General features: G+C 37.3%; 1 protein-coding gene across 2 annotated transcripts in view; it reads right to left on the minus strand.

Annotated features, from left to right (window-relative positions):
• GNAL (G protein subunit alpha L) overlaps positions 1–19,817 on the minus strand; it is a 180,716-nt gene that overhangs the window by 40,255 nt on the left and 120,644 nt on the right. For both annotated transcript variants that reach the window (XM_085052517.1, XM_085052518.1), the window contains exon 5: positions 14,270–14,367. In XM_085052517.1, coding sequence (XP_084908643.1) covers positions 14,270–14,367 — 98 coding nt within the window. The remainder of the gene's footprint in view (positions 1–14,269; positions 14,368–19,817) is intronic.

Here is a 19,817-nt window from a genome sequence, read left to right on the forward strand (position 1 = left end):
CCAAACCAGGTAATGCATTCTCGATTAAAGCTACATTCCAAAGCTCTTCTTCCTGATCTAGTTTGCCCTTTTGCTTCCCCTGTGTAAATAAGGAAGACAAAAGTCATAAGAAACTGAAGTAATGCATAACAGATACCACAAATCAGCATGATACATGATTACAGCCTGCTGTGAGCAGCTCACAAATTGGAGAATTCAAACAATAGCACATGTTCTGTGATTTGGACATTGAGAATTCCCTTGACTCCTTTTCCTGTGAGCAAGCTATTGAGAAACACTGACATTTGGGCAATAAAAAACACACCAAGAGAACACTGCCCAATACAACTGCCATTGTAGTTTTCCTAGCTGTAAACCGATTCCTCCCCCTTCATCTCCACTGCTGATTTGTCACAGCTTCTTTAACCAGTGCTGACAACAGGCCATTCACATCACTGTGCATTGTATCACACACAGAGTTTCAGATTCATCCTTAGAAAGGCATCTAACTGTATCTCAGACTACCAAGAAGAAAAATAGAAAGCAACATGTCATAATTTGCAAAGGACAGCAAGCAGGGCATAAAAGAAATCCAAACAGCCAAAAGAGGACAAATGCTTTCAATTTAGTCCCATTCTTTACATAGAGCAGAATATTACAAACAGAAGAGCCAAAAGATCCCCACATCTGTATACTTTCACTACCTGGGCTTAGGAATAAGTCTGCCATAAAACCAACAAATGAGATCAGTGAAAAAACAGTTTTCTTATAATTTTATCTTACCATATTCAAATAACTTACACTGGCAGAACAAAAATCAACCTTGAGCTCTGTGAACAGAACACAATGCAACATGGGCACAGTCATTCCAAGAAACGAAAGCCAATTTACTCCTAATTTCATCTTGCACAAGAACCAGAAAGTCATGCAGTGACCTGAAAGGATTTTTGTTTTTAAAATGGCAAAACACTGCTGTTTGTGATATTCTAGGAATATACACAATACTGGACCATCATACCTTGTTTCCGAGTCTGCAGAATGTCTCAGGTATGATCTGACTACAGTGTGAAGCTGCAGATTTGGCTCTATATACCACATCTCAGCACACTCTTCTGAAAGGCATCCCCCCCCCAGTAATCCATGGAATATTTATTAGCTGTGCCTTGGGGAGAGAATGGTGTAGGGGAAGTGATAGAGGGGACTGGAAGACAAGATGAGGAATGAAGAGGCAGAGCCACATTTGGTGGAGGGGGAAGAAGGAGGGGAGGAAGTTTGTTTCCAAAGTGCCCTTACCTTCTCAAGTTGGTAGCAGATCTGGAAGTCATGACTCTGGGGAGAAATACTGTATTACCTGCACATGTGTAACATGTGCACTATTGCTCACACAACTACAGATACAGAAAAATTTTTGCTGCAGAAAACTGCATCTGGTAAGTCACTTCTAGCTCAGAGCACCAACCAAGGCATGCAGATGAGTGAGTCACAGATCTGAATTGATACCCGCAACTGTATTCCATTTAACTCAGATGAGATACAGTTGAGAAAGGTCTTGAGTTTAAACATGTGAGCAGCTCCTGGGAAGAAATGCAAAAGCCGAACTGGGACCCCAACATGGCACAAAAAAGACAATGAAACAGCTGCAAATAAAGGGAAGCCTCTCTTGGCACAGCCAGTTGCCCCAGTTGTGCTGCGCAGTCCCCTGGCACAGCCCATGCCACTCAAAACCTTCCACTGTTGGTGGGAAGCATTTTTATTGCTTTTCCTAAGTATGATGAAACTTAATACAATTCCATATATTTCCTCTCCTTCGCACTCCTTACTGTCTCCAGTGCACAACAAAGAGAAGATTAATTTCAATGCCCTCTTCTATTTTCATTTTGAGAAACAACTAGGATTTGATTATTTAATCTTTTAGCAAGGGGGAAATAAGTGAAGAGTCCCCACATTCCTCAGAAACGAACACAAATGCTTCATCCAACTAGGCACTTTAGAATTTAAGGCCATACAACTGGAGAAGAAATGCTGCTTTGTTGAAAAGGTAGCTTCTTAAAGACAAAGAGGACTTCACAGAAACAAATATTTTAAAGGATTATGGTTCTAGGAAGTTTGTATCCTGAAGCTAGGTTCTACTTGTTACTTTATTTCTGTCATCATCTGAGAAATAGGTATGTTAACTACCTATTTATAAACTACTTAAAAGCAGAAATGCATTTAAAGTGTAATCTTTGATTTGTTAATAGTTTTAATATTTATGCACAACACCTGGAATTTCCAGCGTACTTCAAAAGGAGTTTCTGATGGACTCTTTTCACTTAAGAATCATGAAGGAAAAATGAATTTACTAAAAAGATGAAAACATCTGTTCTGAAAGAAATACCCATTTCTCCCCCTTTTCTCCTGCTTGTATGCTTTGTCTGATTACATTGATACATAAAATAGAAAAGGATGAAATGATTAAAAAGACATCAAAGGAGGATTGGGAAAAGCAGATAGATAAACCAACCTTACACACTCAAGTAGATATCCAAGACACCTCACTGTGACTGACAAAAATGACACATTACCTTCTATCTCAAGAGGCCAGAGGCCCAAATCATAGCAAATGGTCAATCTGACAAGAATAAAACAATGAACAAACAAAGCAGGGTAAAGCAAAGCAACAGATCTGATGTTATTAGTAAGTGGAGAGCAAAAAGGGAAATATGTCAGTCACCAAATTTAGATCAAGAGCAAAATTAAGTCACAGGTCTGTGCACTGAAACAGAGGAAAAAGGCAATGCAAATAAAATCCAAACATGCTGGATTCTGCTTGGAAGACTTTCCGCCAGTGTTGCAGTCACACATCTGTAAGGTGGAAAAAGCTCCAGAAAATAAGCAGCTTTTATGCTGAAATCTCTACAAAAGAGTGTGATAGCAAGATACGTTATCACATGTGATTCCATTTTAAGAGAGAAAATTGATAAAACATCAATCATTCTGAACTTTTCAAGGGCTGGAGAAAGTCAGTAAGTCCCCTGAAGAATCCATGATCTTTTGCACAAGTTTTCATGGATTTCTATGGAGGTACAGAGAATTACTGAGTGTTGTGCTCACAGAGCACTGTTCTTCACACTTTTGTAGGGAACTTCTTTTCAGGCAAAGAGGACAGCAGCATTTGCTAAAAGAGAAGCACCTTCCCCAGTGCCCTGAAGTCCACACAAAAATTTAGACAACTACAATGAATCCTGATAGAGGCAGAATGAAACTGGGACTTTTCACTTGGAAAGCCTTTCCGATTTTTCCTCTGGAAAAAAGTGTAGTTGTGCTCCTCGCCTACTAGTGTAGACAATACCCATCTTCTAGAACAACGAAGATGAGATGAAGAAATCTTGCCTTGCTAGTGAAGCAAGAATTTGTTTTAAGCTCATCCCACAGGCTGAAGGGTTCGGACGAATTAAATATTTTGCAACTGCTCTTCAATTACTTCCTTTGTAAAGAATGCCTATACTTTGTAAAGAATGCCTATAGAAGATTACTTTTTGCAAACTTTTTCTCTTTTAAAGACTTTTTTTTTCTGTATTTCGGTTCTTTTGGTTTTCTATAAATTTCTGACAACTTCACGGCATCCATATTTATCTCATGTTTATTGTAACTGACTTTCAGCCAGGCTACCTAATTGCTCGGAATCCAACTCTGTATTTTTCAAGTTTCTGAACATTCACCTGTGCTGTGCTCTTCAAATGGTGTGCAAATAGAAGATTTCACTAGCAATGTCTCTCTTTGGTTGTTTCCAAGCTCTTATGTGGTGGTTTTTTTCCTCTCCTCATATCCATTCTGCTCATTTCCATCAGGACATAGGCTAAGCCCCTTCAACATTGTGCAATCCCATACATTTAACATTTGCTGCACTAAAGAGACAGATTGCACTCCTGCCAAAAATATTTGGTGTTTTATTACTTTTGCTTTATTTGTGAACCCATGTTTATTATCTTCACCCACCTACAATCTTCTCTTTTCATCCTCCAAATAGGTATAACTTGTTTACAACTTAGCAAGAGCATTCCTAAAATAATTTTTAATCATCATTTAATCATTCTTTCAGCATATTATATGTTACGATGATCTCCCTGACAGAGGTACAGAATTGTATATTTATAAATCATTTAAAAAATTCCACAAGTAAGCTTTAATAGAGGTCTCACCCTTATTTTTACATAATATAGTTTGCTGGTTACTACTTTGGAAGCACTGTCAGGTCAAAACCCTAAATTTTGCCTGTGTTGGTTGTGCACTCTGCTGCACAACCTCCTCGGGAGAACCTCCCACCTTGACGTCAAACCTTACTCACATGAGCTGCCTACAAACCACAGAGGAAAGGGGTGACTAACCAGAGCACAGCACATGCTAAAGCAAAACAAAACGAAACAAAAACACCAAACTCCCAAAAACAAACAGAAAGACTTCTATGTAGTTAAGAGAAAATGAAACTTGGGAAAACTGGTGACTACATTTGACCCCTTTTTTTTTGAACAATAGTAACAATGCTGATGTAATAAACTGTAGTTTACTATGATTACTTCAGTTCTGTATAATGTAGCAAAATGTTTGTTCCCTGGCACCTGCCTCTTTAGAGAAGAGCTTTTCAAACCCAGGATGTTTGTGGTGAAAAGCAAGTTTTATGGCAAACTTGCTGGAAAAAAATGGTTTTCTAAGATCCTGACAATGTAAGGAAATAGGACAACCAACTGAATGAATATAGAAGTCATACTGGACAAAGAAGTTCCTTTACACCCTCCAAGCTTACTTCTACATTGCCTAAACAGAATAAACCCTCAAGGCAATACTGCTCTTTAACAAACTGTTTTTTAAAAATTGCTATAGTAGTGCTGGCAATTACACATCTGACATAGTTAGGCCAATAAATAGGTGGAGGCCAAGAAATTACACCCATGCTGACCATTAAGCTTCTTCACAATGTAGTTGGAAGGAAAATTAATAAAGAATAACTATCCAAAATCTGTACCACTGGACTTTCAAGATGCTAATGCCCAGAATGCAGATTTTCTTAAACTCACATTCACAACCAGAAGAAAGGTAATGAATCCTTCTTAAACAAAGACAAAAAACAGCAAGGAGGCAAATGCAGGCAATAAAGAAATGTAGCAAGAGGTTTTGGTCAAAAAATGTTCGTAAGGGTTGTTTTGATATTCTGTCCAATTAATTTACACAAATGAATACCTGAAAAAAAAAAACCCAAAAAAGAAAGCTCCCAACCTCCCTGCCATTTTCATGAATGAAAACCAAAACTGGAAAGTTGTTCTCAGAAAATCCATACAACTGATTCCAAGAGTCACTTTTTCCTGCATTAGCACTTATATGTGAAAACTCCTTAAACTCATCTCTCTTTTTTGTTTACAATTAATGGAATTATCAGGGGAGTAGTAAAAGGAGGAACAACTAATTTTAAAATCAATTCTAGAATTAATGATCTTCCAGAAATTTTATTATTTGGTATGTCCATTAAACAGGATGTCTACTGATATATCTTATAATTATTTTCTTTTCCACTGCTTAATTTAGGCTCAAATTAAACTTTGTGTAAAACCCCACAATGTAACAACAACTTCTAATTAAATCAGAAAGAATACTTTTACAAAAGACACAACTGAAATGGTTTCTCTAAAGTCAAATAAACCTTTTAAAAATTCTGGCAGCATCACTGTTGTCTTGTACTAAAATGAACAAAATTAGCTTTAACTTAATTATGAGAAGTAGAGAGACACCCTTGAACTGCTTAGTTTCCCAGTCATATTTGTCTCAAAATTCGGATTACAACCAAACTGATAAATACCATGACTCTATTTTGGTTTAGTCTGAGGTGTAAAATTTATTTTTCAAGCATAGATGCTTAGTCTTTAGACTTCTTAGTCTTTAGACTTCTTAAACACAGTATCAACTGCATTTTATTTTCTTATTTCTTAACTTCTGCATTCCACCATATTTCTTTTTCCAAATCTGTCAGTGCAGCATTAATTTAGAAAAACACCACCACCCAGACCCTGGCTTCTTGTAGATCCTAACATAAACAAGGCTGTGTACATATATTAGTGCAGAGGAGCCTGTGTATGCAGAGTGTGGCCAGTGAGCAGTTTCTTAGGGAAGAAATATGACTCTTGGCCTTTCTTTATCCTGTCATGTGAAACTGACTACTTGAAAAAAAGAAAAACTGACCATCTCTTAGTGAAAAAATGCATGTGGCATTTAAGGAAACTCAAACCTCAAGTGGAAACAATTTGACAGTATCCCATATAACATGCCATTACATTTTCAGTGCTCTTCTTTCTTTTTTAAGCATTCAACTTACAGTTATTGTACAGTTGTTATGTTAAATTTATTATGTAGACATGCATTTCACAGTAGGTTAGGTATAAAGTAGCAGAATATGGAACACACTTTTTCTATAGAGCATAGTAAAAAAACCCCACAGACAAAACTTAAAATACATTTGTGTTACATAATGACAAGCTTATTAATAAGGTGATGTATTCTTTAACCAACTAATCTCTGCCACTGAGATTCACTCACTCAGCGAGGAACTGTAAATGAACAGACAGAATTGAATTCTGTATCAATTCACATATGATGGAGAAATGGAATAAATATAAGTGACTCTCGATGTTCCCTGCAATATAATGAAGCTGGCTTTGGTCATAGTTTACTCTTTCTCCCATGCATACACTGGAAGAGTCCTAAACCAAGAACAGCATATAAATAACACTACAACTGACAGAATGACCCACAACTTCCTTCTGAAATCCACTCATAAATTCTGCATGCAGATTCTAGATAACTAACATTGGCAGTTTTACTTCATTTGAAGACATTTTGAGATGCTGAACAATGATTCATAATCAGGATTTCTGGAGTTAAGCTGTATCAGCATGTTCACTGTACTCTTTCTTTCACTTGCCAGTAGGAATACACAGGTTTTAAGGTTCTCTTTATTGGCAGTTATCTGTACTCTAGATATGACATAAACTTTCACAGCAACTTTCAAAGTATGCTGATTAACTTTGCTATTTTCATTTCCTATATTTTAATATGACCACATATGATTTCAATATGCAAAATTCAAGCAAAATGTTGCTCAGTGCAGTCCAGTCTTCCACAGAAGCCTTCCCTTCCTGCTGCTCAGTATCCCACAGTCTGGTCATTTTCTCCAGTCACACTGGCCCACTGTGCCAATTCACTGATTCAGCCCTGTACCAGTACCAATTCATGTCTGTCCCCCACTGCTCTGATGCAAAATAAACACAGTCTTTTCTCTTTTACTAATAAATGAAACAGAAGGCTCTTTCATTGTTATAAAGGATATTGATGCTTTAAGAGTGTATATGCTGAGGGTGACACTGAGTGTCTTGGTGCTTCAGCAGTCTTTTGCTCAGGCTCTAAAAGCTCAAGTACAAACGTTGCACTGCGAACACAATTGCAAAGGCCTGCAGTTTAACTCTGCAGAAAGGATATGGCAAAATGTATCTCCAAGTTAAATTAGGATACAAATAGAGAAAACTAAATGCAGACAAGCTCAGCTGATGGACCTACTTGCAATCCTCCAATGTGCTGATTGGATCACATTTCCAAATTAGGCTGAGTTGCTGTGTTACACTAACATGTCCTGCACCCATTATTACCTCGTGTGTGCAAACAGTCAGGAAAAAATTCAAGAAAAACATTCATCAGTTGTTCAGGAAAAACTGAAGAATTTGATGACTAGGGGAGGAAGGAACTGTTTCCTCAACAGAATAAAGCCAGCTTTGCTGTATTTTTTCAAAGGAAGCCAACACTGTCTAATAAAACATCTTAAAAAAAGTCAAAGTGTACTTTCATGCATCTGTCATAACTCTGGTCTTTAGATTTTATTTAAATGGAGGTTAAGGAATATTTTATGTTTTTCTGCCTTCCCCTTTCAACCTTTTTCCTTGTTCTGAAACCACAGGAAACAGACCCAGTTATACACAGAGAAGCATGTGGGAAAATGTATGGTTTAAATTTATGTTTGAGCTGCCCATCTAGGGCTGCCTAAAGGGTTCTCCAGTGGTAATTAGTTAGTAAGAAAAAGTATTTGTCACATTAATTTTAAAAGGCAGAGAAGGTGCTGTGTTTATAAAAACTATCTTCTATCTTATTTTTATATTTGAGAAGTGTTTTTGTCTTCTCTAGATCCGGAAGGCATTTGTGAACTGAAGTGGCTTGAACAGGGGGTACATGTGTGTATGCCATTCTGGCTATTTGTGAATGGTATTTTCACACTGCTTTGTCCTCCAAACTGAAAATACAAAAGCATTTTGGAGGTTTCTCCAGCTGCTTCTAATTCCATATTTTTGTACTTCTAACTACTAGTACTAAAACATGGTACTATATATATAACATATATAACTATAACATAATTGTCACGTTTTGATTACCAGAATTAAGATAGAATTGGTAAAATCTAATGATTTTTGTTCCACAAGTGAAGGCAAAAACGGGAATAGGAACAACAACAACAAATCACAGCAACACATGAAAAGGTTATTTCATAGAATTCCCGGTGCATATTTGAAGAAACCACAATTCTGCGTCTCAAGAGTGTGGTCTATTAGTTAGTAAACAGTGAAAAATGCAAGCGTTACACACTGGAGAATGACTTCTGTCCTATCTGGCAACCACCTCTGTTTAGAAGACTCGCCAGTAAGGCTAAAGTGATTACTCTATAAAGATAACCTCTCTCTTTTTTCTTCTGCCATTAAATAACAATTTACTGGTTGGTTAAGGGTTATGGTTTAGATCAGGTAAATGGAGAAAACTTGTTCATGAATTAACCAAACAAAATTTGCTTCTAACTTAAGCAATGAATTTTTAAGGTTTGAAAGTGATACTGCATGAGAAATCTTGAAAAAATGAAGAAACTTCATCATCACAGTGAGTTGTTTATATATGAACCAGAAAAGAACTTTACATGGAAGAAAATAATGTTATGGTTTTCCTATGTCACCATAAAAATCTAGTTAATTAAACATTTAGAATTAATACTTTTCCCTTATTTTTCTAAGTAAGAAGTATTTGTTCTATGTTCAATAAGCAGTTACCAAGTGTAAAAAGAATTGCTGCTTTAAAAAATAATGTTCACTAGATAACAACAGCAACAATAATGGGAGCTTTTAGCTTAGTTTATCATAAATCCATCCACATTTACTTCACCACCCCTTATGAAGAAAGAATTTACCAACACACCTGACTGCAATGCCACACTAGACACAAGAAGCAGAGAATGCCAAGGCAGCTTTTCTGACCTCAGACTATAAGAGGCAATTTAGTGATGACTCTGTGCATGCCATCAATTAAACCTTATGCCTAGAAGAGCACAAAGTCAGAAATATGCTTGGTTTGAAGAAGTGCTGCTGTTGAGGAAACAATTACCTTTTTTCTCACACTAAGAGTTGAATCTGTAGACAACACCACAAAGAGCTTTTATTTTTTTTTTCAATTACTCCACCTAATACTAGGATAGACATCTCAGAAATTGGCTGAAACCCTTCTCCAGGACAGAATAACTGCAAAGAAAAAGAACATGTGTGTCTTTTCCATCTATATCAGCTCAAATATAAAATCGATTTTCTTTGGCTAAGCTCACATCCCTTGTGTTTGCTTTCCAGAGAACTTGCATAATCAAGTTTTATTAGCCCAAATGTTTGCACAGAGACCAATTTAGGCTTTCATACTTAAGCATACCAGAAGTGGTGTATTTTATCAGGGAAAGAAGACTGATAGACAAAGTGGAACAAAGTACTGGTTGAAGGCAGGGTTCCCTTAAATCCTTGGTCTGCTTTCTATTTCAAGGAACTCAGTGAGCTGAGTACAACCCTTCCAGCCACTCATGCACACACATGCTGCTATTTCCATGGGAATACAGTGAGAAAAAATTCAACTCTGAAACCTTCTAATAAACCTGAAAGGAGGTGGTTTTTTTCCCAACAACAATGCCTTGAGCAAACTGTGTGGCATAAAAAGCGAATTGGACGTTCTGCTGCTGTCTTGCTTCTCCCCTTTCCAAAGTGTCTAGTTCTGCCTGTCTGCTCTTGTGCTCTAATACCACCTCCTTTCCATGACATATCTGAGCACTGTAAGCATCCCCACACCTTTTTTCTGATCACTGCAAATCATTTTACCAAGTCAACTGACAGCTGAGTAACCAAAACTAAGTTAGTTCAATGCTCACTTTATTGAAATAACAGGAGAATGTCACCAGACGGGGGGTGCCCAATATCCTCCAAGGATGACTGATGTTCTGAACTGAAAGGAAATTTTATACCTCTTCATTGCCACAAAAATTAACTTAGTTAAATTTATGAAGTCTTTAAAGACACATAATTGACTCACCAGCTTTTTTTTTTCTGGGTAATTTTTTAAATGAAGGCCATTACACCTGAACCTTTATTTGTTTTGATCTGTTCTACATTTATAGAACTTTTCTTTGCGGTTCCCTTCCATGGATACAATAAAATTTGGGTATTCAGTAACCAGTATGAAGAAACTGAAATGTTAAAAATGGAGTTGCATTCCTGTCGTAAGAAACTAACTTTTAGAAAACTGTCCTAGAATCAGAGGAAAATTTCAATTAACATGTTTCTGGCTATTGTTTATATACTAGACCGTTCAATGCCCAAACTGCACTAGATCACAATCTGAACATTCCTTATAGACCTAGAATTTGCTGAATTTAAATTATGTGAATCCAGACAAAAATCACAGTTTGAACAGAGTTCAAATAAGTTAAAGTTAGATGTGAGATTTATCATCATAAACAGAACAAATCTGCTGAAATGTGGCTAAGTCAAATCGGGACACTACTAAATAAAATCAACTTTTCAAAGTAAGTATTAGTTTTTGAGATTAAACTTGGAATTTAACTTGTAAGAAATACTAAATCAGAAGACAGGGAAAACAATAACCTGTCAGTTTTATGATAGTAATCTCAAAGAAATATATGAAGGTCATTAATGAAAGAAGATGTTTGATGGCCATGCAGTAATATCCCCTCCAAGAATTACATAAATGTCTTTGTAGCTGATGATGAAGAACAACCCTGATCTTTGCTGACCTCTGGCTTGGTCACAGATTCATATTTGTTACAAATATGACATAGTGCATCAACATGGTGTGTGCGCTAAATGTATTCCTCAACAATGAAAGAAGTGCAGATACATAAAGGCTCATGTAAGAACATTAAAATGATGGGACAAGCAGGCCCTCATTCTCATCCCCGTGAAAGAACAGTACTCTGGAAATTTGAAAAGGCATTGAGGATCAAGGAAAATTAACTTTCAGGCATAATGTAAATAAAACATTTGCCTCTGTGTCTTTCTACTACCTCTGATTCCAGCAAAATATTTCTCCCACAGCAATAAAGAAAATTAGGTTAAGTTTTAAAAATACAGAAGCTCTGTACTGCAGCCAAATTAAACTATTCCAAAATACACTGTATTTGTAACGCATTTAACAGTCAGCAAATTTGGCCGCTGACATTATAATTTGCTAATAATGCTTTTCAGTATTTTTAAGTCAGCTACCCAACTTGTAGTCCAATGATATTTATAACACACGTTGGGATTTTTTAGGCTTTGCTTTGTGTTTTTTTAAGCTGAGAAGTAAGTGGTGACCTACTGATAATGTTCTTCCTTCACCACAAAGCAGAAGATTAGGATTTAGCTGATGGCGTGGGATGCATTCTCCTAAACCCAGTGTAATGGAAACACTGCAGATGTTTCAAAATCCCACAGTAAGCATGTGTATCAGCATTACACTCCTTCCCTTTTCCCCTTCACCAGTTAAAGATGAACATGGACAGGTTCTGAGAGAAATGCCAGCTTCTGCTGAGCCAGACAACAGCACCCTCACCCTCAGTATCTTCTGAAGTGCATGAAAGAATTAGTGTGTGGGTATCAGATCTGTATTTCCAACCTCTTCCCATACGCTGTCAGTTATGAGGAGGATGTGACCCCACCACCCTGACAAACGTCCATCCCGTGCTAACAGAGTAATGTTCTTCTGGGAAAAGCAACTACTGTTGTTGTGCAATACCTCAATACACATGTGCAGCAAAGACACAGAAACCTTTAAAACTCTTTTTCATTGACTGTATTAGTATAATCCTAATTTTCAAGGAACTATGGAGGGGCAGATAAAAGTCGGCATATTTTTAGCATCTTTCTTTCTGTCAAGATTATACTTCAGTGTTTTAAATAATCAATACCTGTGAGAAAAAGGCTGTTTGATCAGATCAGTGACACAGCTGTTCCTGAGTTTCAAGTTTCTGCTCTAAGACTGAAGGTGTGTAAACAAGGATAAGTCACTCAGCTGTTACATTTTCAGGCCATCACACCTGAATCTTTATTGCTTCATGACATGAAAAGCACAGATATACTCAAGGAATATTTCAGTATCAAATGATACTTCAGAAAGGGTCATGAAGGTGAAGAATTATGCAAATGTAGTTACTCCCATAACAAATAATCTCAAAATAAAGAAAAAGCAAGCCAGTTAGAAGATATGGAAGGAAGAGATACAGAAAAAACCCTATTAAACTTCCTTTAACCTTTTACAGAAAGAAGTAGTAGGATTTGGTTTTATGTTCCAAGACAGTGGATTTAATTCTAGATCCAATCTTTTTCCTTATTTGTCTTTTGGTTTTGGACATGAGACCTAACATTCTTCCTGTCAAAGCCTGTAGATAGACATAACTTTTTTTAAAGGGAAAACACATTACCATTACCACTATAATTTAGTGTATTCCTGGATTTGTCTGGCCCTTTCAGTACCATTTTTCAAAGCAGGATTGTGAGATACATTACTGATCACTGAAGTAAGGTTCACATTCACTTATTTTAAATATGTGCCATTATTCTATTTTCTTGGTCTGATGTCTTATTTGAGTAAGGGCAGAGATATGATAAACAGTCAGTCTGCACTTTTCAGCAAGCACAATTCAGATCTGTACTATCTATGGTGGTGGTGGTGAGTGAGGGCAGAGAGGAAACCCACTGATTACAATCTAGGACAGCTGTCTAAGTCTCTCTGTGTACAACCACTGCTTTGATTTCTAGCTACTCCGGACGGTGAGCAAATGCCCAAGTTTTGGTAAATGCACTGAGGTCAAATGAGTTCCTTCATACACATATCTAATTTTCCCTCGCTTCCATGTGCTGATGAATCATTTTTTCCCAAAAATGGTCTGGAAAGAGGGAAAATAAACTATGACCCACAACACCAAAACTCCCCACTGTGGGAGAAGCGCGACAAGTCCTTCAGAGGCATGGACCTTTTCCTCTGCCTCATGCTCAGCACCAAGAGCAGAGTGGAGAGAAAAGCAAAACACTGAGTGCTAGAACAGACTTGTGGCATTGCTACTGACCATACTGCCAATTAGACAAATCCTAACACACTAGAGCATGTTCTCTGAAAACCCTAAATCACATAGCAACTGTATGAGTATATATTTTCGTAATAGCAGTTCCCATGAAATGTGTATTTTTGGTGCAAGTCTAATTCAGACCTGTGTTACTACTGAGGACAGCCGAGTTTGTAAGCACTTGCAGCATTAAAAGACTGTTTTTTGATTAATAGGTTTTCATCACTGTACTATGCATTATGATTTGCACCTTCACAATCTACTACACTTCTCAGAACATTTCTGACCAGACTGAACCAGTTAAGAGATTTTTGACTGTGTTATGTACATGTATGCTGCTTCACTATGAAGGACAGAATACCAAATGTACTACTGTCTTTAATTAAATACTGCTTATAATTTTTTTCCACCTAGGAAATATATTAGTAATGCAGGTATGCATCTGCTTATGTAAATGTCACAGAAGTTTTAATGGAATGTGAAAAGACAGAGCAATTTCAGCACTGTCTGGGTCTCAGAATTTTAAACAAAGCATTCTCCTTAGATTGACTCAACATTTTTCAAACTTAATAGTTTCAATTGAAATGATTTTATGTAAGTCAATTTTGAGTGGAATAAAGATACTTAAAGTTATTTGATTTTTCATACTTTATTACGTGTGAAATATTTGAAGCAGAATATTTAGTTGTGTAATAATAGGAAACTGTGATAATCAATTACTTTTGCTATACATGCTCCACATATACAGAGAATGAAAACATTAATTCCTACATTGCAAAACTCCTGAATCTCACTGATATATTTCCTAACTTGTTACAGATAATCACATGATTGGCTATAAATTTCATAAAAAGAAATACTTACTACTGTGCACAGTCGATCAGTTGATATTCGTTTGACCTCTCGAAGCATGCCTTTACACCTTCATCATCCCAGAGCTTTTTTGCATGTTCAAAGAATTCCTGAAAATCGGAAATGCAATAAGTAAGAGAACATTTCTCAATTTTTTCAATCTCCAATCCGCGTTGCGCCTTCCCCCAACCTTCTTCCTTTATATTTTGCAGAATGATAGATTATACACTTACAGAAGAAAAGCTATAAGCATTTATTAGCAAAATAGCAATAAAATATACAAAGCATAAAGCTGCTGAGAATTTCCAGCACAAGATATATAATGAACGCCGTCTTCAAAATTCATGCCAGTCCATATATAAACTTTAAGTACAAAAGTTACCTAGAAGCATGTTCACTTCATTTTAAACTACATTTATGCTTCTGTCATGGAAAAAGCATAAAAAATGATGCAAAGAGCTGTTCATCTTACAAACATTAGCTTCCCAGAGAAAGAACCAGCCTGTAGCTTTAAAAAGATTGCGCAATTTTTCCTGAAAAACACAACTTTCCGCTATTTGGTATTTTCTCATGCAATATAATAACTTGATTGCAAGACTTTCAGTCTTTGCTCAACACCACTTCCTCCAAACAGCTGCCTGGCACAACGTGTTTTTCCTAGCAGCTATCCCAGGCTACCCAATCCAGAAATATCTGCCAGCAAGTATATTCAGATTTATTTGAAAGAGGAACCAAAGCCATCCTTGGTGCTGGTGAAGCCATAGCTCTGTTGTACAAAATGCTCACATACAGAAAGGTAGGTCCAACCCTGCCTGCTGGCTCCTTTGTTTCTCCAGCTCCAGCTCTAGAGACTCAAGGATCCAGCTTGTTTTAAAAATGAGAGTCCATTTTATGTTGTATCATTACTGGTAAGTAACACTGTAACAGAGTTTTCCCAGCTACATTGTTCTAAAAATCAAATGAAGGGTGGTTAGACGAATTAGTATTTCCTTTATTATGATTCTTTCCTCTCTTGAACAAAATTGTTAAAGCAACACGTCAACTCAAACACAGAAGTTGTTTTCTTAACACCTCAACACTGCTAATAAATCACCAGAGTCCTTTGGTTAGTCACAAATTTGTGAAACCTAACAAATTGCTTTTCCACAGTTCAATTTGGCTCTGTGTAAAATGGGTGTAATACCACTATTCACTTCATGATCCTGTCAAAATTTTGCATAAACATCTGAATTCTAAAACTTTCTGAAATTGCTTGCCAGTCTCTCCCCATATCTTTTCAGGATTAAAAATTTCTCTCTAGAGACAAAACTCACAGTGAAAGACCTTGGCAACACAGTGAGCTCACTTTCACTCTGTAGGGGTTCCCAACCTTGCATGCCACCCCTGTGAGGTGTCCCAAAAGGTGACACTTTGCCCATCAGCAAATGCCTCTGACCTGCTGGTGACATTTTCTGGGAAAAACAAAACTACAAGACAAGATTTTCAGAACAAACAACTACTGAAAATTTAGTTAGACTTTGAACCTGGCTACAGAGGTCCTGAATGACCCCAGAAATGCTTTTCCCCCACCAACTATATTGTGTATAATGTAGAGAGAGAGAAAAATCCATTCTTTAAGAAGTTTTCAAAATGTTAGAGAAAAGAAGATATTAAAGCAGGCATGAAAAACCTTTGCAGAAAATCTTGGAAGAAGAGAGGAGGCAAAACTAGAGATTAGCAGATGCTTTTACTGCCCTTAAAATTTATTTTTTCACTTAGTGAGGAGATGTTTATTTAGTCTTTGTTATTTTAATGACTTATGTAATGATTGTTTTAAACACTGCAGATCCACCTTTTGAAATTATGCTACAGCTGTTATAAACTCTGTGTTCCAATAGCAGAAAAAAAGCAAAAACAAGCTCAAGAAAGGACAAGATATCAAACTAAGTAAGTAGAAGGAGAAAGCAGACACACATAACACAGAACATGACGACAAGAAAGAACTAGAAAAGTCACAATGATAAATACCAGAAACCATGGAAAATTCCTCAAATATGAAACTAATGCATGATTGATACTTGGGGCATCAGCTGAATGCATCTCACTCACTAGCATCTTTGGCAAAAGCAAAGCATTGCCTTCTCAATGGAAAGAGTAAGCTGTGGGTAAGTGTCTGATCCTGAGGCAGAAGGAGCCAGCTTTACATGCCCTCAAACGGGAGCAATGTCCAACCTCAGCCTTTCCTCCCACAGGCACTCACTGTTGCAGGTGTGGGGTCTGAGCACAATGCAGCTGCCTTCCACTCCTCCCCATCCGGGGGTTGGAATTCACACCCACCTGGAAAGCCACCTCTAAGGGGAACGAACATGTGAAAAACAGTCCCATTCAGCCCCACAGAGACTACAGGAAGGGGAAGGGATGAGGAGAAGGATGTCAGTGTAAAGGTATCCTTTTCTACAAGCTGGGAGGCACTGAGAGATCAGTTGAAAATGTAAATAAGGAAGTAAATAAGGAAACAAATAAATAAATAAAGTTACATAGCTACAGTTGTTTTTAAGTTCACTCCTGTTTTTACAACCTCTGTATGAGCTTTATTTGCTCTCAAAAATCTCTTCTGAAAAAGAGGCAATCATTTCAGCTCACCTTCTTGAGACCCTACAAATATGTTGTAAATACAGGGTTTCCATATCATATGCTTCAAATATTTCCACCTGACCATTATATCTCAAAGCAGTCTATTTAAAACGACTTCCAGACTTCTAGTCCAAAGCAAATCCTATAAAACGGAGCAAATATACTTCCCTCATTAAAATGTACCGATCTACTGCAGAGGAGTACACTTGCCTGCAAATTGCCTCCCACACAGCTACTCGATCCTTCCTTCCCAGGTGACTAAAGCCTTCCAGAAAAATCCTGCTTCATTTCAAGATGCCAAGTACCACGATCCAACTTCTCACACTTGTCTTTAACCCCTCTCTCGTCTGCTCCAAGTTCTTCAGTATTTTTTCTGCCCATCTGCATAAGGCCCCCCCATTGCCAAACACAGAGGAGGATTCTGCATATTCCAAATGTGTCTCGATGCCTGCCTCCTCTCTATCACAGGACAATATCCAGCTGCTCTGGGGCTGCAGTATCCTTGGGGTGGCAGCCACAGTTGGCAATTCCTGTCACGGGGAAGAGCCAGGGTAATTCAAAGGGCAGAGAATTCAGATTAGCTCCAGCTGATAAGGGAAGATGGCCTAAAACATTTAAAAATGTTATCTTAGGTCAGGAAAACACAAATAAGGCTTTTAAGGGTAAGTTGTGACCTTAGTAGCTTACATTCTGAGTTGGCCAAACTGAGACTTTCCTAAAGGTCTGACTTCTGTAAAATGGCTTTTCAGTTCTTGGAAGTTATGAGGCAGGTCCTTTAAGAAACCCCAACTGGGACAGAAGAAAACAGGGACATGGTAAACCACTCTGGTAATCTGATGCACTGTACTTGCAAGCACATGCAGTTGACTTCTATCAGATCAAAGTCACCAAAATCTACTGAAAATGTTTAGTATACTGAAGAGAACCAGGAAATAACATACTGTGCCTGAAAGCAAAAAACCACCTACATCATGACCAAACAGAACAGCTGCTTCACCCAAACTCTTCCTTAGGGATGGAGGCATACAAATAGTTGCATCTATTAATATATGCATAAAATAAAACAATCCACATATTTTTATGTAGTATTTTAATTGCAGCATTTAAGGAGTAAATGTTATAATGCTTTAGGTCTCATGAGTTATAGGTATCCTAAATTACAGGTACTTTTTACATTGCATGCATTAATTTACACCATTTGTCTAAGAATTCATAGCAATCATTAGACCATACAAAACCTTGATGTGATACTTGGATGTCATCAAAATGAAGATGTGACATTCAACATCCCAAATATTTATTAATATAGAACTACTGGAAACTTTCCACTCTTCCTGAGACAATGCAAAACCTCAATCTCACATTCCCGAGCCTTCTTCTCACTACCAGAAAAATTTTGCTATAAACAATCACACATCATCTAAAAATCATGACAACCCAAAAGCAGGTTATGATTACTTTTTTGTTTTCAGAAGAAAGCAAACTAAGTACACAGCCTGAGCTGATATCATGGATATAAACAATAGGCTATTTTTACTGTGTTTTAAAAGGGTCTTGTAGGAATATTTTTACTCACCTAATTCAGGGAAAAAATTCTAAATTTAATTTATTCCCATACATAGCATTCCAAGAAAACAATACAGGTAACAAAGGCAGTGTATTACACCTAAGCCTCAGGGCACTGTTTTTCAACTTTGTCTTAATAGAAATTACAGCTTGTTCTAGAAATTCAATTTTCCTTATTTTGGAAATAAACTTATTTATTGGTAGGTTGCCTTAGAAACCTCCTCCCCCTTATAACTCCTACAAAAAATTTTCAAGTAGCTAAGAAATGGACTTATTTCACTTTTTAGATGCCTAAATTCGGAATAAATAGTAGTGATGATTAAACAATGACATATCTATATGAACAGATTTTTATGTATTTTGGAAAAGGAACTTTTCATCTAACTGCTTTACAAACCACAGAAGTTCATGTTAGGTCAGGAACACAATTTTTATTCTACTAAGATTCTTTCTTCCTTTCTTCTGGATGGAGCATACATTTAATAGCTATCCTGATGTCACCTTTCAGTCTCCCAGAAACTGGAATGTGGAAGGCTCCACTGTATTTTCTACTTCTGTTAACATGTTGTACACATGAAAACAACTGCTTAGATCAATGTGAAGTCAATCTCCCTCAAGCCAAAATTTATGCTCTTATTCTTCTAAGCTTAAGGACTGTAAGACAATTTCTCATCTAAAACACCGATTAAACCTGTCTGATTACCTGACAACCACTTAAAGAAGTGGCAAATGTTACACATTTTCATAGTTCTGCCATTGTGGGTGTGAAATGAAGTCATCACTTCTATTCTGAATTTCAGTTACTACTTCTTCTCTCGTGTACTTCACCAAACAAAAAATAAATCACACAATGCATTAAAAATTCCCACCTAACACCTCCCCATCTCCCAATGACAACTGCAGAGCAAGATGATCCAGATAGTTAATTCACACAGGAAGGGAGCTATGTGCCTCCCTACCAGGCAGGGAGGGAGTCCTCCCTTGTACTTCCCAATGCACAGTGCAGGGGGTATTTGTATATATATACACCTACAGGCAGTCCCAGTCTCCCATCCACTGAACTGTGGAAAAAATTTGTGGAATAAAAGAGTGACAGCTGATAGGGAACACTGTAATACCATATGGATAACATCCAGTGGAGTCAAATGGCGTACAGGCAAACTGTATGCAGGGTTTTCTAAATGTGGCATGTTTGACTCCCAAATTGAAACAATATCCTTTGAAGCATCCTCTTCTGTAGCAAATCTGTCAATATTGAACCAGATCCATCAGCCTGCAGCCCAACTCATGGAATATGACAGCAACAGCAAACAGTGGGACGCTGCGCTGTTATGGAGGAGGATGGACAGCAACACGGTCTGGGAGAGACTGACTGTGAGGA

The sequence above is a fragment of the Lichenostomus cassidix genome, chromosome 2 (genome assembly GCF_008360975.1).
Source record: "Lichenostomus cassidix isolate B80296 chromosome 2, HeHo_3.0, whole genome shotgun sequence".
NCBI classification, from domain to species: domain Eukaryota; kingdom Metazoa; phylum Chordata; class Aves; order Passeriformes; family Meliphagidae; genus Lichenostomus; species Lichenostomus cassidix.